General features: G+C 45.4%; 1 protein-coding gene and 1 non-coding gene across 2 annotated transcripts in view; both read left to right on the forward strand.

Moving 5' to 3' along the window:
* Positions 1–22,887, forward strand: part of DSP (desmoplakin) — a 41,150-nt gene extending 18,263 nt beyond the window's left edge. The window contains 22 exon segments of the mRNA XM_032462465.1: positions 852–902; positions 1,804–1,965; positions 2,473–2,577; positions 3,428–3,523; positions 4,291–4,416; positions 4,952–5,104; positions 6,315–6,469; positions 7,067–7,193; positions 7,897–8,098; positions 8,908–9,134; positions 9,856–10,022; positions 10,439–10,577; positions 11,122–11,315; positions 12,318–12,480; positions 12,966–13,049; positions 13,610–13,717; positions 14,413–14,511; positions 15,666–17,249; positions 17,251–17,454; positions 17,456–17,962; positions 18,961–21,342; positions 21,344–22,887. Of these exon segments, the coding sequence (XP_032318356.1) occupies positions 852–902; positions 1,804–1,965; positions 2,473–2,577; positions 3,428–3,523; positions 4,291–4,416; positions 4,952–5,104; positions 6,315–6,469; positions 7,067–7,193; positions 7,897–8,098; positions 8,908–9,134; positions 9,856–10,022; positions 10,439–10,577; positions 11,122–11,315; positions 12,318–12,480; positions 12,966–13,049; positions 13,610–13,717; positions 14,413–14,511; positions 15,666–17,249; positions 17,251–17,454; positions 17,456–17,962; positions 18,961–21,342; positions 21,344–22,198 (7,890 nt within the window). The 3' untranslated portion in view covers positions 22,199–22,887.
* On the forward strand, positions 13,101–13,209 carry LOC116658411. Its single transcript, XR_004313790.1, has one exon. It is a non-coding gene; the product is annotated as a U6 spliceosomal RNA (small nuclear RNA).
* Positions 22,888–23,863: the final 976 nt, after the last annotated feature.

The following is a 23,863-nucleotide window of genomic DNA, read 5'->3' on the forward strand; positions in this document are numbered from 1 at the left end:
TTAAATTTTTTGGGGAGGGGCTAATTAGGTTTGTTTGTTTGTTTGTTTTTTTTAATGGAGGTACTTGGGATTGAACCCAGGACCTCATGCATGCTAAGCACGTGCTCTACCGCTGAGCTATACCTGGCCCCCATCCTAAAATGTGATGTTTAGTTTTATTTTATTTTATTTGTTGGAGGGGGCGGTAACTGGGTTTATTTATTTATTCGTAGAGGAGGTACTGGGGATTGAACCCAGGACCTCAGGCATGCTAAGCACGCGCTCTACCGCTTGAGTTATATCCTACCCCTGAATGTGTATTTCTAATAAAGGAAATTGTGTCTCATCCTGAATGTTTTCCTGGAGGAAAGGACTGACTTGAAGCTGGGTCCAGAATTATAGCCTAAAATATTGATCTGATCTTAAGTGCCTGGTTTCCACCCCCCCCAGGTCTCTACACTTTTAAATCACTGACTTTTGTACTTTATCTCACATCTTATGCCCTCCCTTTTTTTTTTGCCTACTTTTGTCCACCTGAGTATCTGATCAGAATTTTCCCTCTGTTCTCTGAGACCTAGGGAGTCCTAAATGATATTTTCAAACTTTTAAAACTGTGTAACAGTGAGTCTTTAAGTGACAGTGATGAGCCCTTTGCTTTGGAGAGGTGCCACCCCCACGCCAGTGAGGGTCTGCCTTCAGACCAGCTGGGAAAGATCCCTGTGGGTGAACGGTTTCATAGGGCAAATCCCCCTTTCTCCTGGGGGAGCTGAAATTAGTACGTATCTGATGAGAAGGAGGTTTAGAAGGGCTGTTCTTGCTGTGCAAACCCTCGGGGCGAATTAAATAATTACCTGCTGTTGGTCTCCTTCTAGCGTGAGAAATCTGCGATCTACCAACTGGAGGAGGAGTATGAGAACCTGCTGGTAAGCCCACTTATTTCTAAAGGGTCTGTGTTCAAGGCAGTTCAGGTCCATAAACATGGGGTTTATGAAGGTAAGTCATCTGCTCGGTGTTAAGGACCCTGGAAGTACCTGGAAAATGTCCCGAGGGGCTTATAGATGCTAACTTCATTTCTACTGCTGCCTCCCCTTTAGAAGGGACTTTTAAAAGACTTTTTCTGAAATCAGTCCTGTGCGTGGTGCTGTTCTGTTTGTCACTTGAGTGTCACCTAAATGGCATTTGTTCAGTACTTGCAGTTAAAGCCGTAAAGCTCTTCCACTTGTGAATTGCAGCCTTTTATGACATATAAGCAAAAATAAGACTGTGTTTTCCTTTGAGAAAGATTTAGCAGACCGTCACCACCATTTATTTGAGGACAAACTGAATTATTACTTGACTCATAAGAAGAACTGTTTCCTTTCTTCTGCCTATTTGGGTCACCCCATCTTCACTTTTCCATATTTCCTTATTGGTCACAATACTTTTTAAATAATGGGGCTTAGTCGTGACACAACTCTTTTCCAAAGTGGGACTCATGGCACCTTGAATTTTGGGGATGTGGGAGAGGGAAGGAAAAGCTTGATTTATCCTTTTAAGAATCCATTTACCCTTCATAATCTAAAACTAATTATTGAACCCAAACGTCAGTGTCTGGATTAAGACTCTTCTGGGTTAGGCTGTTGCCTTGAATCTAAAATTGCCCCCAAGTTGGGGTGGGTCCTTTCCACATACCAGGTGGTCACTAAACACAAGAGGTTAACGTTGTATTGATTCTTGGGATTTTTGTGGGTCAAGGGGACCACCTGGGTTTATCTGTGAAATCCACAGAGAGCACCATTCACCTGCATGTGGTAATTCTAATGCTGCTTTGACCCTCCTGTGCAGAAAGCATCCTTTGAGAGGATGGACCACCTGCGGCAGCTGCAGAACATCATCCAGGCCACGTCCCGCGAGATCATGTGGATCAACGACTGTGAGGAGGAGGAGCTGCTGTACGACTGGAGTGACAAGAACACCAACATCGCCCAGAAGCAGGAGGCCTTCTCAGTAAGCCCCCAGAGGCGGGAGCTGGGGGCCCTTCCCTCGAGGTGCTGCCTCAGCGGCTGCGCGGTGGCCAGGAATGGGCTTGGAGTCATTTAATCGGCCACTTGTAATTCAGCTTCAGTTGAACGGTCAGGAAAAAAAAACATTCCTTCCCGACAGCTCTTCAGTGACTTAAGAGGGGCAGGGTGGGGCTCAGGCATCTCAGAAGACAGTAGACGGGGTAAGATGAGTCCCCTCAGGTGCCACTGAGGGTGTGTAGTGCGGAGGCTTCACCTGCGTGAACCCGGATGAGACGTGTCACCAGTCTGGCCTCAGCCACATACTGAAGGGTCTCAGACATCCTTTCTGGTCTTAAAAATGCCACGATTCTTAAGGAAAGCATAAGACAACTGTTTGGCCTCATTCATTGCCGAAGTGCAGTTTTGTATTTTACTTCCTGTAACTCCGGTGGGAGGGACGGAGGGCCGCCAGTGACTTGTTCTTGAGGACTTGTTTTTCTTTCCTTCACAGATTCGCATGAGTCAGCTGGAAGTTAAAGAGAAAGAACTCAATAAGCTAAAACAAGAAAGTGACCAACTTGTCCTCAGTCAACACCCAGCTTCAGACAAAATTGAGGTCGGTCTCATGAGATTCACATTTTTGTCATGGGGTCTGGGGAGGAAGGGATCCTTTTCAAAAAGAAAGACTATACAGATAAATGATTCTTATCCGTCACAAAGCCATGCCGAGTTTATTTTATATTTTGAGATCATCACCCTAGACCAGGATTGGCAAGCTTTCTCTGGAAAGGATCAAATAATAAATATTTGAGACTGGCAGGGTATGTGATTTCTGTTGAAATTAACTCTGCCATTGTATGGTGAAAGCAACCATGGCAACTTGTGAGCAAACGATTGTGGCTGTGTTCCAATAAAACTTTACTGATAAATGCTGGTGGTGGGCTGGATGTGGCCCTTGGACTGTAGTGTGCTGACCTGTGTCCTAGATCGCCATCCGTGGGCTGCACTCAAGGCTGACACCAGCTGGTAGCACTGGTGTGGCCATATTGGTTGCTAAACAAATCAAAATATTTTCATACCAGTTGGTAAGAGTCATTGCCTTAAGCCCCTCAACCCTCCGTGTGGGTACCTTGGGCCTCCCTGTGACCTAGCAGCTGTACAGGACCTGGGGCTGACGCCCCAGTGCCCTCCCCAGTGTCGGTTCCGGTTGCTCAGTGGCTGTGCCCCATTTGGGTCAATCTTTTGACTAATACCCCTAATGGTCTCCGTCTGTTAGAACTTAAATTTGATTTTTACGATACGAGGAGTTCCCTGTTGGGAAAGTTTGGTTTCAAATTTTAGAAAAAAAAAGTTGGCTCGATTTGGAATCAGATGACAAAGGCTTCAGATCGTTCATTCAGGCTCACCCACCTCCAGATGAGTGGATGCCTCTCTGTGGAGGGACAGCAGTGGTTTTCTTGTTTCAGGCGTACATGGATACCCTTCAGACACAGTGGAGCTGGATTCTTCAGATCACCAAATGCATTGATGTTCATCTCAAAGAGAATGCTGCCTACTTTCAGGTGTTTATACTTCGTAATCATTGAATTGTGTCTTAAGTCTTAATACCTTATCTTTTTTTCTTTTTATGTTGGAACTGGCTTTGTAGTCTATTTTTTTAACTTTTATTTTGGGGGGAGCTAATTACGTTTATTTTTTTAAATGGGAAGTGGTACCTGATGGAGCTGAATGAACTATTTTTGATGGACATTTAAAAAAAAACGAATATGGAAACTTCTGTTTGTATCTTACAACATTGTATCATATGTTGGTATCCACACACAGCTGTATAGACACACACCCCCCGTTTGCATGTGCCTGGGTAGATTTTTTTTTTCTTCAGAGGACCTGATACGGGTTTCAAGGATCTCACTTCTTTTCTTTTTTAAGTTTTGGGGGGAGGTAATTAGGTTTATTTACTAATTTTCATGGAGGTGCTGGGGATTGAACCCAGGACCTCATGCATGCTAGGCACGCACTCTACCACTGAGCTATACCCTCAACTGTTAATACCCTATCTTTTGAAGGTGTTTGAAAAATCACTGGGAGCAGTCTTCACAGTAGTGCATAAATACTATTTATTGGTTTTTAGTTTAGAAAAACATAGATTGGTCACCAATCAGGTAGTCTTTTGGTGTCACGTAAGTTAATAGACTTTCTGTCTGCTCTTTTCCTTGAACCACCTGTCAGATAGACCCGTAGGGAAGACAGTCCCTGAAGTAGAAATACTAGGCCGTACTGCTTATTGAGTTGCTGTTTGTTGACTTGAAGTCCCCCCCATTCTTCATAGTTTTTTGAAGAGGCCCAGTCGACAGAAGCCTACCTGAAGGACCTCCAGGACTCCATCAGGAAGAAGTACCTGTGTGACAAGAGCACGCCCCTGCAGCGCCTGCTGGGGCAGATCAAGGAGCTGGAGGTACCGCCCGGCCTGGGCCCTCAGCGGCCTCCCCTGGGGGTGGCAATAGGCGTGCCCTCCGACGCAGTTCAGGCTTGAGCTTTTCTGCAGAACGAGCGCCCAGGGTGCAAGCCAGCATAGTCTTCATTTTCAGTGGCTTTTCTCAAAGTGCATTCTTTGCACACTCAGCCACTGATGAAAATTACTTTCACTTCAGTAGTTTCTGTCACTCAAAGCAAAAGTGGAGAGACTGCTGATGACTTAAATGCCAATTCCCTTGGGAAAGCATACTTCACATTTTATCAGCACGGTCCTTTCACGCCCTGATGGTCTTTCCCGCCCACCTAGTTCATGGCTGCGGTGCCTCTGCAGGGGCTGTGTGGGAAAGGCACCCACGGTCCCTGCAGCTGGAGGAACCGGTGGCTTTTTACAGCTGATGCACCTTTGCTGGTATCTCATTTGTAATGTCATGATAGCTGCAGTCATGCCCTATGAAGATCTCACGTAACATTCACAGAGTATCTATGTTTAAGTATGATTTTATTTGCAACGACAGAAAGAACGAGAGAAAATCCTTGAATACAAGCGTCAGGTGCAGAACTTGGTAAACAAGTCCAAGAAGATCGTGCAACTGAAGCCGCGGAACCCGGACTACAGAAGCAATAAGCCCATCATTCTCCGGGCTCTCTGTGACTACAAGCAGGACCAGGTGTGTGCTCGGTTCCTCGGAATGCTGCCAGACTTTCTCCTCCCTTTACGTACAGATTTTTGTCCTTTAGGAGAGCAGAACTTTATTAAAGTTTCAGTGCGCACCCTAGTAAATATCTTCCTTTTGTACACAAAACAACAAGCTCTCGAAAAAATGCAATGGTTTTGTTCTGCATCATCTGATAGTTGTCAGTAATTAGAACAATAGTTATTTATAAACTATGCTAATTTTAAGGCTTAATACCTTTGGTTCTTCTAATATGCAAAACTTACTTATCCATGATTACTCTTATCTCTGAATTTCTGAGACGAAAGAAAAATGAGAAACATGACCATTAGGCTGCATGTAAACTGAATGTCATTGCAGATTCTATGCGGTAATTAAAGATCAATTCTTTAGGCTCAGTGGTACATACAAACATTCACACAGGAAGATGATTTGTTTTTAGTAATTATTTATGTAATTCTCCCAGCTCTATTTTCTTATAAAAATTAAGGAGGATTTAAGAAATATCAAAAAAAAAATGAAAAAAAAAGAGAAACATCAAATATGATCAGTTGGTTACGCAGATGTCAGAAAACAGTGGAGTTCATCCTACCATGCAGAAATGTTTCAAGAACTTGTGTGGAGAGAAGAAAGGTGAAGTGGAGCTTGTAATACCTCAATGTTCAAGCTTGTTTCATTTGACTAGTTAAGAGAGTTGTCATATTTTAAGTACCCATTTTAAGAAGCGATAGAGTTAATTTAGAAAAGAAGCTATTTAGATGCTGGAGTTAATTGAGAAAGTTTTCTGAGGCCCTGATAGCAGAATCTTTGTTTTTATTTTTAAGAGCAAATGAATGGGACAGACAACTCCCGCACTCTGAAATCTACTATATAAAACACAAACTCAACAAAAATAGAAAAGCCAGAGGGTGACTTTTTGCCTTCCTGAAGGATCCCTCACTTCACTGGTAGATGCCCCAGGCCATCTCTGGAAAGTTGCCCCCCCCCATTCACTTCGTACACACCTCGCAGGCTCCCCTGTCTTGCGTAAAGCATCAGTCTTGGGTGTTGTTGGGACCAGCTTCCGTGGAGGAAACGCTAGTCAGATAAAAGCTAAAAAACCCGTTTGCATTCTGTCTTCACTGCTGCTTCTGTCTTTGAGATAAAAGATACACATGTGGACTCGTGAATAAAGCCCAAACCCGGGGCTGCTTGCCTTTTGCAGAAAATCGTCCACAAAGGGGATGAGTGCATCCTGAAGGACAACAACGAGCGCAGCAAGTGGTACGTGACCGGCCCGGGCGGCGTGGACATGCTCGTGCCCTCCGTGGGCCTCATCATCCCCCCGCCCAACCCTCTGGCCGTGGACCTCTCGGGCAAGTACGTGGTGGGTGCTCCTCCTGGCTGTGACGTGACCACAGGTGGGAGAAGTCGGGCCAATGCTCACATTGGACAGTTAGACACACCGTTCCTTACTGATCACCCCCCCCCCCACCGAGGGGAACCTGGTGAGGGTCCCGTGCCATCTACTTCATGTGAAGGTCCTACAGTTATTACTGCAGAATAGGAATGTCTGCTTTTTTTGAGAGGGGAGGTAGTTAGGTTTATTTTTAGAGGAGGTACTGGGGGATTGAACCCAGGACCTCGTGCATGCTAGGCACGCACTCTGCCACTGAGCTGTACCCTTCCCCCTGGAGTAATCGTCCTTGTCCTGCACTTGAAAGGCATTGTTTCAAAATTCTTCTTCCTTTTAGACAATCAGTAGTTTTGCCTGTAGCCTCAAATAGAAAAATGCCCTGAGCATCTATATTTGGCCATCAGTAGGTGGAGTGTTCCTTTCACAGACTGTCCATGGCAGATTCTTCCAGACTGTCTCTGGTGGAAGGCTTCCACCCCCTCGGGGTGGGGACAGTAGCACAATGAACTCGTTTGATGGAGAGCAAGTCTTTAGCGTGTTTTTTCCTTGGTGCCTCCTAGGATTGAGCAGTACTACGAAGCCATCCTGGCTCTGTGGAACCAGCTCTACATCAACATGAAGAGCCTGGTGTCCTGGCACTACTGCCTGATCGACATCGAGAAGATCAGGGCCATGACCATCGCCAAGGTACGTCCTCAGGACCACCCGGCCACCTGGAGGTTTCCGCCAGGCGAGCCTTCTAGCTGTGCAGATGATGCTTTTGTGTCTCGGCAAGAGTCAGCTGAGCCTTCCTTAGAGGTTCTAGTCTGTCCAGCCGAGAATGGGAGGAATTCGCACGGGGCTCACTACTGACAAACAGAAGTACTAGTTAAAGTTACTTGACAAGCCAGAAGTACCTGTGGAAAAGGCATGGGGTCCTGTGATGCTCTGGGTACCATCCACCTTCGATGTAATGGAAAATTAGTTTGTAATTATTGACTGGATATCACAGAAGTAAAAGGTGGGATAGAATTCTTGGAAGAACACCCAAAACATTAGTTACTCTATATCAGTGGTTTTCATGTTGGGGTCCGAGGATCCCAGGTGAGGGAGTCCTTTGGGATGCCCAGGACAACAGGGAGGAGAGGGGCATGGAATGAGGGAGTTGGGAGCTCCCCCCAACCCGTTTCCTCTTTCAAGTCAGAGCAGTTTTGCTGTGATCTGCTTTACATTTGGAGTTTCTGAGTCCTACTGCCTTTAGAGAATAAAATTCCATAGGAAGAGAAAAATTGACAACCCACCTGCTCGGAGTGTTGCCCCAGGCCCCACCGAGCCTAATGCATTTTCAAGCAAACTCTTCTTGGTCACACTTTGGGGCCGTCAGAAACACCCCTGCCTGGTTTACTTTCAGCTGAAAACCATGCGGCAGGAAGATTACATGAAGACAATATCTGACCTTGAGTTGCACTACCAAGAGTTCATCAGAAACAGCCAAGGCTCAGAGATGTTCGGGGATGATGACAAGCGGAAGATGCAGACCCAGTTCACGGATGCGCAGAAGCACTACCAGACCCTGGTCATTCAGCTCCCTGGCCACCCCCAGCACCAGACAGGTTGGTTTGGAGCTGCTCTCTGTTTGTATCCACCATACATACAGTTTGGTTTGTTTGTTTTTATTGAAGTATAGTTGATTTACAGTGTTGTGTTAATTTCTGGTGTACAGCACAGTGATTCAGTTATACATACATTCTTTTTTATGATAGGTGATTATAAGCTAGTGAATATAGTTCCTTGTGCTATACTGTAGGACCTTGTTTATCTGTTTTATTTTTTATTGAAGTGTAGTCGGTTTACAATGTGTCAATTTCTGGTGTACAGCATAATGCTTCAGTCATACATATACATATATTCATTTTCATATTCTTTTTTATATTCATAGGTTAATACAAGATATTAAATATAGTTTCCTGTCCTATACAGAAGAAACTTGTTTATATATCTGTTTTATATGTAGTAGTTTGTATCTGCTAATCTCAAGCTCCTAGTTTATCCCTCCCCCCACCCCCACTTTCTCCTTTGGTAACCACACATTTGTCTTCTGTATCTGTGAGTCTCTTTCTGTTTGTAAATAAGATCATTTGTCTCATTTTTTAAGATTCCACATGGAAGTAATACCATATGGTATTTGTCTTTCTCCGACTTACTTTTTTAAAAAGCAAGTCGGTAGTTTGCCAAAAACCAGTTTCAGAATTGCTTCTTTGAAAGATAATATCTCAAAAGCCATTTATACACTAAATTTTCAGAATCATATCAAAGGAAGTAGCTACGCTGTCATGCAGTGTGGATGGTTTTGTATTTTGAGGTCTCATTCCCTTCTGGCCCGGAATCCTCTGACCCTTGTGCTCCTAATGTATTTTTACAGTAACCACAACTGAAATCACTCATCTCGGTTCCTGCCAAGATGTCAGCCGTAATAAAGTAATTGAAACCAACAGAGAAAGTGACAAGCAAGAGACGTGGATGCTGATTGAGCTGCAGAAGATTCGCAGGCAGATGGAGCACTGTGAGGGCAGGATGAGCCTGAAAAACCTTCTCCTGGCCGACCAAGGGTCCTCGCATCACATCACAGTCAAAATAAACGAGCTGAAGGTATGGATCCCTCAACATTTGGCTTGATTCCAGGTATCTTTACATTTAACCATGAACTAATTAAATACTTAAAGGCAAGAAAACCTTCATTTTTCAAGGAAACAGTCTTCTGGCATGATTTCCTTTTTTCTTTCCCCTGCTTCCAAATTTATAGAAGGTTACCTGGGCTGGAGATCAAACCATCTTTGCTGTTAGTGTGTGAGTTGTTGACTCAGGCTGCAGTATCTGCCTTTTCTGCAGTGTCAAGTTTTTAACCACACATTAATTCGGCTTCTGCCTGAAGCAACCTATGATATGGGCTAGACAGGTAGAATGATCTTTATTTATAGACAGGAAACTGACCTGGAGAGATTGGGTGGGAGGCTGGGGTGGGGGATGTGTGAACTCCAAGCCATGTGCAGAGCTGGGACGGCAGCCCAATATTTCAGTGTTTAGCTCTTTTCCACACAGCCAGGCCTGGGCACTGCATTGGGCGGTCCAAGGCATGTGTCCTAAGGAAGTGGGTCACATTTATCCAGTGCTGGTAAGGCCTCCCTGCTGAAGCACACGGAAGGGCAACTCTGTTGCTTGAATCTTTGACATTTTGTAGGCTTTTTTTAATCCAAAAAAGAAAAATAAATAAATTTTTAAAACTCAAAAAAATTTTGTGGGCTTTTTGAGAACGCAGACAACGGTGAGAAGCACACAGCTAAATCCAAAGTGTTCTGCTTTTTTTGCACAGAGTGTGCAGGCTGATGCCCAGGCAATTGCTGAAGTTCTCAACCAGCTGAAGGACATGCTAGCTAACTTCAGAGGCTCAGAGAAATACTGCTATTTACAGAATGAGGTATTTGGATTGTTTCAGAAACTGGAAAACATCAATGGCGTGACAGACGGCTATTTAAATAGGTAAACGCGGCTGACACTCACCTCAGATGTTTGACTTGTCTGCAGCTTCATTTTTGATTTGTTTTCGGGGCTGCTTACTTTCCATTTCTCTTTTCGCTCGAGGCTCAGTCACATTCTGTGCTTTTGAAAGAGGGTCTTTACGCCCAGTGTCCTCATCCCCCTGTTCTGACATCAAATGTCCCTTACACCTAAAGCATCCTGTAAAGGCCAGAGCTCAGAATTTTAATGTTAATGCAACGTGGTAGTCAGAATCATGATAGCGAGGGAAAAAATGAATTGCTCTGCTGTTTATAAAATAAGCAAAATAAATATTTCTCCACTTTAATACAGTTTTCTTTTATTAATAGTGGCCAGAGCCAAATGTCCAAAGTCTGATTATGTCCCCGTCCGTTTTGTTCACCTCTTGCTCCTCACAGCTTGTGCACAGTCCGGGCGCTCCTGCAGGCCATTCTCCAAACAGAAGACATGTTAAAGGTGTACGAAGCCAGACTCACCGAAGAGGAAACTGTTTGCCTGGATCTGGATAAAGTGGAAGCGTACCGCTGTGGCCTGAAGGTGACGTGAAGGGCTGGCACAGTGGCCGCGCTTATGGGAAATAATACAGGACTACTCAGTCCCCAGTTATAAAGCTTCCCTAAGCTTTCATGAGATTCAAGGATGACTGGATTTTGTCGGCCACACATGGTTGACATCAGCCATTATCTCTGGTGCACTGTTGTCCAGGGCGTGTTGGCAGGAGCCACGTGAGAAAGTCATCTGTGGGGAGAGTAGTCTGGGGAATTCCAGTTAAACGTAGTTAAGCTGGTTACTGTTGTACTTTTCAGAAGCTTTACTGTGTTAGTATATTTTGTGATTTTTCAGGAATGGAATGGTTAATACACTTTATAATTTTTCAGGAATGGGGTGTCATATTTAGCATTTCCCAAACTAATTGACAATTTGCATACTTTTTTTAATGGGGTGGCACCAGGAGCAAGATTGCTGGCACAAATATTGGGGAATGACATCAGTAAATACATTTTCCTTGCAGTGTAGTGTCCGGCAGGAGATGAGATTGGTTTGTACTCTTTTTTTTTTTTTTTTTCCCCTCTTGTGACAGAAAATTAAAAGTGACTTGAACTTGAAGAAGTCATTGCTGGCCACCATGAAGACAGAGCTGCAGAAAGCCCAGCAGATCCACTCCCAGACTTCCCAGCAGTACCCGCTCTACGACCTGGACCTGGGCAAGTTCAGCGAGAAAGTCGCCCAGCTGACCGATCGCTGGCAAAGAATTGATAAGCAGATAGACTTCAGGTGTGCCAACCTCCTTCCACACTTTCTTCCCATTTGGTTGTTCCCCACATCCTGTCACTTGAAGTGATCACCGTAAAGCCAGTGGTTTTGTTTCGTGTGTAAGTTACGCAGCCTCGGCGCTTTCTTCGTGGCCTTGCTGTACCAGAGGCAGCTCTGTTGGTAATGGGACAGGGAACCTCCCAATAGCCAAGCTCGATGCCAAGTGCCATCCAGATTCTTAGGGAAACAGTGGAAGCCATTGATCAAGCTCCTTCATGCCCCATAAATTCAGGAGTAGATGCTTGTACATCTTACACAAAAGAAATGCCTTCCTACAAAGCGAGGTTTAAGCAAATATCTTGAATCCTGCTTGTAGTTTATTTTACCAGGAGTGCTTCTTGAGTTACAGATCATTGATACGTAATTCACATGCCGCACAGTACACCCACTGAAGGTGTACAGTTCAGTGTTGTGTCGTGTATTCAGAATGTGTAACCATCACTACAATCTTTAAGCTTAGAATATTTTTTCTTACCCTAAAAAAGAAACCCCATACCCACTGGCGGTCACTCCCCATCCCCTCACAACCCTCCAGCCCCAAACGGCCACCATTCTGCTTGCTGTCTCTGTAGATTTGCCTATTCGGACATTTCATCTAAACGGAAACATCTGATATGTATCCTTGGTGATTGCTTTTTTTTGCTGAACATAATGGCTTCAAGGTTCATCCAGGGTGTAGCACAGTGTCAGTACTTCATTTCTTTTTATGACTGAGGGATACTCCGTTGTCTGGCTGTAACACATTTTGTTTATTCTCTCATCAATTGATGGATATTGGGGTTGTTCCCTGTTTTGGGCTCTCGTGAAAAATGCTGCTACGAACGTTCATGGAGAACTTTCCGTGTGGATGTCTGTTTTCAGTTCTCCTGGGTGGACTTGCTGGGTCATCGGGTAAATCTGTGTTAAATGTTTTGAGGAGCAGTAGCCATGCTTTAATGATTTTATTGTATCTGTTTTCCCCAGATTGTGGGACCTGGAGAAACAAATCAAGCAACTGAGGAATTACCGTGATAACTATCAGGCTTTCTGCAAGTGGCTCTACGATGCCAAACGCCGCCAGGATTCCTTAGAATCCATGAAATTTGGAGATTCCAACACGGTCATGCGATTTTTGAATGAGCAGAAGGTATGAGCTAATTTACCACTGCATTAGATTTCATTGGGCGTAAGTTGTATTTTCCTCTGGTTGTGTTTTCATAGCGGTACCCAGGTTTGAAATAATAAATATTTAATAATTACTAGTCCCTTTTGTGAATGCTTAAATTGTGCCCAGAGGAAAAGCAATGGAGATGTTTACAAAGAAATGTGCTTATGAATGTAGAATAATGTAACATTGTAGTAAAGTATCTTTGTGAATTAAGTGATAGGACCAGAAAAGAGTGCTGACCAGACAGTAACCTCTTAGATAATAAGAAGTTGAAGATCTTCCTTCTCTTATCTGAATAGGAAACATGCTCATCTTTTAAGGTTTCGCTGTGAGAATACGGGTCGGAACATGTAGTAATAAACTGAGGGAAAAGACCAAGTAACAGTGGTTTAAAGAGTAAAAGAACATTTATTTTAAAATAGGTGTGCACTTTAACATTTGTAAATATTTTCTTTTTTGTAAAGAACTTGCACAATGAAATAAGTGGCAAACGAGACAAATCAGAGGAAGTACAAAAAATTGCCGAACTGTGTGCGAATTCCATTAAGGTATGTTGGTTTCACAGAGGATGTCGGTTTTTCACAGAGAATATTATTCACTGTGTTTATTTCGGCAGCACAGTATACTAAAGCGGGAATGCTGCAGAGAAGGTTGGCATGGCCCTTATGCAAGGATGACATGCAAATTCATGAAGCGTTTCATATTTAAAAAAAGAATGTGATTAACTGCATTATTTTCTGATTCACTTCAAAGGTTATAGATTTCTTGGGGACAGCGATTATGGCTTTTGTATATTCTCTCCTGAACAAACCGTAAACGCTTGTTATCCATCAGCTTGAATTCATTTTGCATAGGCAGTATCTCCAGGAATGGGCTGGTCTTCATTCTTGAAACTGGTGTGTCCAAAAATCCCCATTTAGCATATAAAGATGTGCTGCCTGGTTCAATAATGTGATGTTAGGTGCTTGCACATTAGGAGCATGTGATAGCCTTTGGCGTTGGTCATTAGAAATGCAACTTGGTGATTTAAAACTGTGGAATTTGTAGCTGTCAGTGATTCCTTGGAAGCCCATTAAGCATGTTTTTCTCAAACTTCGTGATTCTGCAGGATTATGAACTGCAGCTGGCGTCATATACCTCGGGACTGGAAACGCTGCTGAACATACCTATCAAGAGGACCATGGTTCAGTCGCCTTCTGGGGTGATTCTGCAAGAGGTACAGCTCTCATGACATATCTCTTAGAGTCTGCCCCTCCACATCTTCTCTCTGCCCGTCCCCTTCATGTCCTCCCTACACTCTCTGAATTCATCTCTTGTTACAGGGTAGCCACTCAGAAAGGTTTAATACATTCTGCTTTCTCTAGTGTGAGTCATCAGTTTAAGATGCATTTTAGGAAATGATCACTGAGAAGTCTGGGTCTGTTGTTTATATGTTCGAGACTTTGCAGAAACTGGGCTTAAATTCTGGGTTTAGTGAGGGAGACTTCTAAAAAGTGGAAAATACCTGGTAGATTTCGAGAAGACAACTTCTCAAAGGTATCAGAGACCATCATCTGTTCGATGGTTTAGGGGGAACACCCTGGAGTGATGAGAATGGAGTGCAATGTTTTCAGCCCTTTGTTTAGTGGTACATCTGGGTTTGGGAATCAGCCCACATGAACGAAAGAGAATTCACTCCTTAAATTATAAGGTCATCATTTGATGGTTTTAGAAAACAAAATTGGTCAACTGGCATAGGACGTTTTAAAATTTAATTTTTTTAATTGAAGTATAGTCAGTTACAATGTATCAATTTCTGGGGTACAGCATAATGTTTCAGTCATACATATACATACATGTATTCATTTTCATAATAGGACTTTTTTTTAAATGCAACAGCTTTTATTTTTCCTTTCTCTCCTTTTCTCCAAGGCTGCAGATATGCATGCTCGGTACATAGAACTTCTCACAAGGTCTGGAGACTATTACAGATTCTTAAGTGAGATGCTGAAGAGTTTGGAAGATCTGAAGGTAATTTACTTTATCTCCTTGGAGGATCCAAAAAGAAAATAGGATAGAACTTTATTATTACTGCCTCATTATAACATGGATTTGGACATACCCACTGGTACAACTGTATTTCCTTCAAACAGTTAGTATAATATAGTTTGTTCAGAAGTCAGGGGTCAGTTCTCTTCTCTGCTACCCTGCTCTGAATGGGCTTAGGTAGCATTTGCAAAACTACAGTACTTTACCTTACCCCCCAAACCCAGTAATTTCATTTAATGTTTGGTCAAGGAATTTGCTTTCTTTCTTTGTGTTAAATCAAGGAGAACACCCTGTATTAGCGGGATTTGAATTCTGCATGTCGAGTGATTGTTTAATTCACTCCTCATTTCTAATACTTGATTTGAGTCCATATGGAAACTAATACTTTGAAATAAAAGAAACATAATTTATGAAATCATAAGCGTTTGGTTTTGGAAGAAATCACCTCATTTAAGAAAGCTGATAACTCAGAGGTGATACATCACTTACTGACATGATATAAGCAGTTGATGGAAGAATTATGACTGGAGTAGAGATCTCTTGAATTTTTATCTGGTAGCCTTTGTCTTGTATCACTCTTTATATGTGTACTTATGTGTGTGGTGTGTATGTGCACATGTGTGTGCAGGTGTGTAACAAGAAATGAGAAAGCACATTGGTCTTATGGGGAGAGAGTACTGCTTCTTATGATGTGAGGCATTTTTTTTTTCAACATACTTATTTAAAAAATTGAAATATCGTTGATTTACAATGTTGTGTTAGTTTCTGGTATACAGCATAGTGATTCAGTTGTATATTCTCTTTCATTATAGGTTATTACAAGGTAGTGAATATAGTTCCCTGTGCTCTACAGTAGGACATGTTATTTTTCTATTTTATATATAGTCATGTGTATCTGTTAATCCCAAACTCCTAATCTTTCCCTCCCCCCACCTTTCCCCTTCAGTAACTATAAGTTTGTTTTCTATGTCTGTGAGTCTGTTTCTGTCTTGTAGATAAGTCCATTTGTGTCATTTTTTTAGATTCCACATATAGGTCATCTCCTATGATATTTGTCTTTGCGTCTGACTTAACTTCGCTGAGTATGATCATCTCAAGGCCCCTCATTCAACATGCTTTCTATTTCACTTCCACAGCTGAAAAATACCAAGATCGAAGTTCTGGAAGAGGAGCTAAGGCTGGCCCGAGACGCCAACTCTGAAAACTGCAATAAGAACAAATTCCTGGATCAGAACCTGCAGAAGTACCAGGCAGAGTGTTCCCAGTTCAAAGCCAAGCTCGTGAGCCTGGAGGAGCTGAAGCGACAGGCTGAGCTGGATGGAAAGTCAGCCAAGCAAAACCTAGACAAGTGCTACGGCCAAATCAAAGAGCTCAATGAAAAGATCACCCGGCTGACGTACGAGATCGAGGATGAGAAGAGGAGGAGGAAGGCCGTGGAAGACAGGTTTGACCAGCAGAAGAGCGACTACGACCAGCTGCAGAAAGCGAGGCAGAGTGAGAAGGAGAGCCTGGGCTGGCAGAAACTGGAGTCTGAGAAAGCCATCAAGGAGAAGGAGTACGAGATAGAGAGGTTGAGGGTCCTGCTGCAGGAGGAGGGCGCCCGGAAGAGAGAATATGAGAATGAGCTGGCAAAGGTAAGAAACCACTATAATGAGGAGATGAGTAATTTAAGGAACAAGTATGAAACAGAGATTAACATCACGAAGACCACCATCAAGGAGATAACCACGCAGAAAGAGGATGATTCCAAAAACCTCCGAAACCAGCTCGATCGACTCTCCAGGGAGAATCGCGACCTGAAGGAGGAGATCGTCCGGCTCAATGACAGCATACTGCAGACCACTGAGCAGCGGAGGCGGGCGGAAGAGGATGCCCTGCAGCAGAAAGCCTGCGGCTCCGAGATGCAGCAGAAGAAGCAGCAGCTGGAGGTGGAGCTGAAGCAGCTCATCCAGCAGCGCTCCGAGGACAACGCCAGGCACAAGCAGTCCCTGGAGGAGGCTGCCAAGACCATCCAGGACAAAAACAAGGAGATTGAAAGACTCAAAGCTGAGTTTCAGGAGGAGGCCAAGCGCCGCTGGGAGTATGAGAACGAACTGGCTAAGGTAAGGAGCAGTTACGATGAGGAGATCATTAGCTTAAAGAACCAGTTCGAGACGGAGATCAACATCACCAAGACGACCATCCAGAAGCTCACCCTGCAGAAGGAAGAGGACACCAGCGGCTACCGTGCCCAGGTGGACAACCTCACCAGAGAAAACCGGAGCCTCTCAGAGGAGGTCAAGAGGCTGAAGAGCACTCTGGCCCAGACCACGGAGAGCCTCCGGAGGGTCGAGGAGAACGTCCAGCAGCAAAAGGCCACGGGCTCGGAGATGGCTCAGCGGAAGCAGCAGCTGGAGATCGAGCTGCGGCAGGTCACACAGATGCGGACGGAAGAGAGCATGAGGTACAAGCAGTCTCTGGACGATGCTGCCAAGACGATCCAGGACAAGAACAAGGAGATAGACAGGTTAAAGCAGCTGCTAGAGACAGAAACAAAGGAGCGCAGGTGCCTGGAGGAGGAAAATGCGAAACTGCAGCGGGCCCAGCACGAGCTGCAGAAAGCCAACAGCAGTGCCACAGAGACAATTAGCAAACTGAAGGTTCAGGAGCAAGAGCTGTTGCGCCTGAGGATCGACTACGAGCGGCTGTCCCAGGAGAGGACCGTCAAGGACCAGGACATTCGCCCGCTTCCAGAGCTCCCTGAAGGAGCTGCAGCTGCAGAAGCATAAGGCGGAGGAGGAGCTGATGCGGCTGAAGAGGGCAGCCTCCGAGGACTCCTCCAAGAGGAAGAGGCTGGAGGAGGAGCTGGAGGGCCTGCGGAGGACTCTGAAGGAGCAGGCAGTGAAAATCACCAGCCTGACCCAGCAGCTGGAGCAGGCGTCCATTCGGCAAGAAGAAGAGCGAGGATGACCTGCGGCAGCAGAGGGACGTGCTGGAAGGCCACCTGCGGGAGAAGCAGAGGACCCAGGACGAGCTGAGGAGGCTGGCCTCCGAGGTTGAGGCCCTGCGGCGGCAGCTGCTCCAGGAGCAGGAGAACGTCAAGCAGGCTCACGTGCGGAATGAGCACTTCCAGAAGGCCATCGAGGACAAGAGCAGGAGCCTGAACGAGAGCAAGATAGAAATCGAGAGGCTGCAGTCCCTGACCGAGAACCTGACCAAGGAGCACCTGATGCTGGAGGAGGAGCTGCGGAACCTGCGCCTGGAGTACGACGACGTCCGGCGGGGCCATAGCGAGGCCGACAGCGACAAGAACGCTACCATCTCGGAGCTAAGGAGCCAGCTGCAGATCAGCAACAGCCGGACCCTGGAGCTGCAGGGCCTGATTAATGATTTACAGAGAGAGAGGGAAAATTTGAGACAGGAAATTGAGAGATTCCAAAAGCAGGCTTTAGAGGTATTCACAAATATTTGATCGCAGCTCCACTGTGTCTTGAATGATGCACTCCGCGGTCCTCTGATCTCAGCTGTGCTCTTGCTGCTGGGGTGGCTGCTTGCAGAATATCTCACTTTTCTTTTGGTTGCTGTCTGCCACTGGCTGGCTGCTGCTGTGGACTGATTTCAGTGCTGTTTGCCTGGCTCTTTTGTCACTGCATCAAGTGTCCATCTGCGTGTGACCCAGGCCTGGCTCTGCTTTTAGACCTTTCACCTGGGTGGAGCATCTGAGATCACTTGCCTCTCAGTGACCCACTCTGTTTTCTACACATTGGCTCTTTGGGAGCTGTGACTATATTCGTAATTAAAATTTTGCTAAAGAAAAATCCCATTAAAGGGGTTTTCTATGCAATTTTTAAGTCAGTTTTTGAATTCTCACCTGCATGGTTTTTCTGCATGCCTTATCCTGTTCTCTCTTGATCATGGCCCTCCTGTGTTTCTTTTTGTTTGACTTTTCTCCTTTTACCCCCTAATTAAAACATTCAGCTTCTTTAACTTCTAACAACTGTTTGACTTAGGTAGAAAATATTTGTGTGGGGCTGGGTGTGGGGTGTGTGCGTATATGTCCATAGATTTGTATTGTTTTATTAAACATATTAGTATAGCTGTAGCAGGTGAGATGTAGGTATAGCGGGTGTGATAGCCTGGAACAAAACTCCCCGTATTTGTTCAAACCATAATTACTATTAAGAATGAGACAGGTCTGCAGTTGCTCCCATTTCCTTCTATGGGAAAATACAGTAAGTATAGAAGCCATTTATCAGAGTGGCAACATACATGCACAGAATTTTTTTCCATGAACTTGTAAGATAACAAAATAACAGTATATCCGAGGAAAACAGAGAAAGGGCAAATATGTAAATACACTTTTTTTTTTTTAATGTAGAAAAAGGTTAAGTGATGGTAGTCCTATGATATGATCAAATCATTTTTTCCTGTTTCTTTCTTTTCACCTTCTAGGCTTCTAATAGGATTCAGGAATCAAAGAATCAGTGCACTCAGGTGGTGCAGGAGAGAGAGAGCCTTCTGGTGAAGATCAAAGTTCTGGAGCAAGACAAGACCAGGCTGCAGAGGCTGGAGGATGAGCTGAATCGCGCCAAAGTGGCCCTCGAGGCAGAAAGCCGGGTGAAACAGCGCCTGGAGTGTGAGAAACAGCAAATCCAGAATGACCTGAACCAGTGGAAAACGCAGTATTCCCGCAAGGAAGAGGCTATCAGGAAGATTGAGTCAGAAAGAGAAAAGAGCGAGAGAGAGAAGAACAGCCTTCGGAGTGAGATCGAGAGGCTCCAGGCGGAGATCAAGAGGATCGAGGAGAGATGTCGGCGGAAGCTGGAGGATTCCAGCCGGGAGACGCAGTCGCAGATGGAGACAGAACGCTGCCGGCTTCAGAAGGAAATCGACAGACTCAAACAGCGCCCGTATGGGTCCCACCGGGAGACCCAGACTGAGTACGAGTGGTCCGTGGACTCCTCAAAGCTGGTGTTTGACGGACTGAGGAAGAAGGTGACGGCGATGCAGCTTTACGAGTGCCAGCTGATTGACAAGACGACCCTGGACAAACTGCTGAAGGGGAAGAAGTCAGTGGAGGAAGTGGCCTCCGAGATCCAGCCTTTCCTCCGGGGAGCAGGCGCTATTGCTGGAGCTTCTGCCTCCCCGAAGGAGAAGTACTCTTTGGTAGAGGCCAAGAGGAAGAAACTGATCACCCCAGAATCCACAGTCATGCTCCTGGAGGCCCAGGCAGCTACCGGCGGGATCATTGATCCCCACCGGAACGAAAAGCTGACCGTCGACAGCGCGATAGCCCGGGACCTCATCGACTTTGATGACCGCCAGCAGATATACACGGCAGAGAAAGCCATCACTGGCTTTGATGACCCATTTTCAGGCAAGACAGTGTCTGTGTCGGAAGCCATCAAGAAAAATCTGATCGATAGAGAAACCGGAATGCGTTTACTGGAAGCCCAGATTGCTTCAGGGGGGGTGGTGGACCCCGTGAACAGTGTCTTTTTGCCGAAAGACGTAGCCTTGGCTCGTGGGCTGATTGACAGAGATCTGTATCGGTCCCTGAATGATCCCCGAGATAGTCAGAAGAACTTTGTGGATCCGGTCACCAAGAAGAAGGTCAGTTACATGCAGCTGAGGGAACGGTGCAGGATCGAACCGCACACTGGCCTGCTCCTGTTGTCGGTACAGAAGAGAAGTATGTCCTTCCAGGGAATCAGACAGCCTGTGACCATCTCTGAGCTGGTGGATTCTGGCATATTGAGACCATCCACTGTCAATGAACTGGAATCCGGTCAGATTTCTTACGATGAGGTTGGCGAGAGAATTAAGGACTTCCTTCAGGGTTCAAGCTGCATAGCAGGCATCTACAATGAGACCACGAAACAGAAGCTTGGCATTTACGAGGCCATGAAAATTGGCTTGGTCCGACCCGGCACTGCTCTGGAGCTGCTGGAAGCCCAGGCAGCTACTGGCTTCATAGTGGATCCTGTTAGAAACTTGAGGTTACCAGTGGAAGAAGCCTACAAAAGAGGTCTGGTGGGTATTGAGTTCAAAGAGAAGCTCCTGTCTGCGGAACGCGCTGTCACCGGGTACAACGACCCTGAAACAGGAAACATCATCTCCTTGTTCCAGGCCATGAACAAGGAACTCATCGAAAAGGGCCACGGTATTCGCTTGCTGGAAGCACAGATCGCAACCGGCGGGATCATCGACCCGAAGGAGAGCCACCGTCTGCCGGTTGACATAGCGTACAAGAGGGGCTACTTCAATGAGGAGCTCAGTGAGATTCTCTCCGATCCAAGCGACGATACAAAAGGATTCTTTGACCCAAACACCGAAGAAAATCTTACCTATCTGCAGCTGAAAGAAAGATGCATTAAGGACGAGGAAACGGGGCTCTGTCTTCTGCCCCTGAAGGAGAAGAAGAAACAGGTGCAGACATCACAAAAGAATACCCTCAGGAAGCGCAGAGTGGTCATAGTTGACCCAGAAACCAACAAGGAGATGTCTGTCCAGGAGGCCTATAAGAAGGGCCTCATAGATTACGAAACCTTCAAAGAACTGTGTGAGCAGGAGTGTGAGTGGGAAGAAATAACCATCACTGGGTCGGATGGCTCCACCCGAGTAGTCCTGGTAGACAGGAAGACGGGCAGTCAGTATGATATTCAAGATACGATCGACAAGGGCCTCATTGACAGGAAGTTCTTTGACCAGTACCGATCCGGCAGCCTCAGCCTCACTCAGTTTGCTGACATGATCTCCTTGAAGAATGGGGTCGGCGGCAGCAGTGCCGAGGGAGGTAGCGTCAGCGATGACGTTTTCAGCAGCTCCCGACACTGAGTCTGTGAATAAGATTTCCACCATATCCAGCATCAGGAATTTAACCATCAGGAGCAGTTCCCTGTCTGACCCCCTAGAGGAGTCGAGCCCCATCGCAGCCATCTTCGACACAGAAAACCTGGAGAAGATCTCCATCACGGAAGGGATCGAGCGGGGCATCGTTGACAGCATCACTGGGCAGAGGCTTCTGGAGGCTCAGGCCTGCACAGGAGGCATCATCCACCCGACCACCGGCCAGAGGCTGTCCCTTCAGGATGCGGCCTCCCAGGGCCTGATCGACCAGGATATGGCCACCAGGCTGAAGCCTGCTCAGAAAGCCTTCATCGGCTTCGAGGGAGTGAAGGGAAAGAAGAAGATGTCAGCAGCAGAGGCAGTGAAAGAAAAATGGCTCCCCTACGAGGCGGGCCAGCGCTTCCTGGAGTTCCAGTACCTCACGGGAGGCCTTGTTGACCCTGAAGTGCACGGGAGGATCAGCACGGAAGAAGCCATCAGAAAGGGGTTCATCGACGGCCGGGCGGCTCAGAGGCTGCAAGACACCAGCAGCTATGCCAAGATCCTGACCTGCCCCAAAACCAAGCTGAAAATATCCTACAAGGATGCCATAAACCGCTCCATGGTGGAAGACATCACCGGCCTGCGCCTCCTGGAGGCTGCCTCTGTTTCGTCCAAGGGCTTGCCCAGCCCGTATAACGTGTCCTCCGCCCCAGGCTCCCGCTCCGGCTCCCGCTCTGGCTCCCGCTCCGGCTCGCGCTCCGGCTCCCGCAGTGGGTCCCGGCGGGGAAGCTTTGATGCCACAGGGAATTCTTCCTACTCTTACTCCTACTCCTTTAGCAGTAGCTCTATCGGGCACTAGTAGCCGGTGGGAAGTGGTTGCTCTACCTTGGCTTTCATTGCTATGAATTTTCGCTTTACCAAATAATAGAAAAAGAAAGCCCAGCGCTTGGGGATAGTGATAGAACTTTCTGTGCTTAAGAAAATGTAGCCATGGTCGGAATCAAATAGTAAAGGCTGTTTTGGCTTTTGATCTTCTTAGCCCCCGCCTCGAGAATGTACTACATCTGGTGGTGTGTGTACGACGTGGTAATCAGTTGTAAGGATAGCACAAATTGAATTGCTTCTCTGTTTAGATTTTTGATCGCTTCTTCTTGAACTTCTTTTGGCCTATAATACAGATTTCTATTCTCGGAGATAAAAATTAAATTGACCATTGATGTTGTAGTCCGCATTCTGTTTCTCAGCTAAATATTTCCTTTTTCTGTATTAGGAGAAAATTATCCTACCTTGGCCTCCTCCCCCCACAAAAAAAGAACCCCCACCGACCCAAGCATTTTGGTATGAGTCTCCTTGGATTGTAGAACCCATATCCTCTTAAATGTACCTGTTCGGTTTGGTATTAATTTGACTATTTGTGCATGACAGCAGCAGTCTCTGCTTTTCTTTGGTCAAAGTTTTCTGTTTATTTTGCTTGTCATTTTCTATGTACTTTAATAAGGTGTCTTGATGAAGTTTGCTATTCTGGCAATAAACTTTTAAACGTTTGAAGTTTTTGTGTTTTGATTTCCTAATATGTTCATACACACAAGGGCATTTAGCAGAAGCTTTTTGTTTATTGTAACATATGTCAAAAACTATTTACTAAACACATGCTAAGAAAGACCATTAAAAACCTGTTTCAGTTCTGAATTCTTGTTAGATGTTGGTCTTCTGAAGTTAGTTTTTCAACATTTCTTGACCAGGCAGAGTCCTTGAAAAGAAGTCTATGTAAAGAGGCCAGGCCAGAGGTCAATACTCAATTCTGGTTTTTTCTGGACAGTGAGTAGCATGGGGGCAGGTCACCATTATACCATTTAAAATACATGAAGTGGGTAAGACTCCATTTTGGTAGTCTCAAACTACGTGGTTGCATTTTGTCCCCTAAGAGGAAAGAATTGTCCTTGGGTCTATGAAATTGATCCTGAAGAATTCTTGGCTCATTCAAAAGACAATGAAATATAAGCCTTTTCTTTGGATCAAAGAAAAACTTGAAACTCAGACATTTGTTATTAAATTAACATGACTTTCCTGAATGCCTAGTATGTGTAGTCTTGGGTGAGGTACTAGAGGATTCAGTAGAATTTATAAGCCCTTGGCTTCTAGGCATTTGCAGTGTGGATGGGGACAAAAGACACATGTAAAACAGTGGGGGAAACAACTTGCATGTATCAGCAGTGTGTGTTAATACAATCGAACAAATCTTTTAGTACAATAGAAAATAGGAAAGCAAATGACATGCTAATTGTGTAGAACAAAAAATCATACTCAAGATCATCCTTAAATGATTGGAGCCTTTTGGTACGTAGTGTGAAAACAGCATTCATTTCTTTGTCACCTCTCCTATTCTTCCTCTTCTCCCCTCCCTCCCTGCCATTTGGAGGACTGGTAATTAATTTCATTCACTAAATACTGAGTTCTGTGTGCCACGCGTTGTTCCAGAAGCTATAGACCTCATGGTAGGAATACCTGGCACAAATACAGCCTG

Source organism: Camelus ferus, chromosome 20 (assembly GCF_009834535.1).
Source record: "Camelus ferus isolate YT-003-E chromosome 20, BCGSAC_Cfer_1.0, whole genome shotgun sequence".
Lineage (NCBI taxonomy): Eukaryota > Metazoa > Chordata > Mammalia > Artiodactyla > Camelidae > Camelus > Camelus ferus.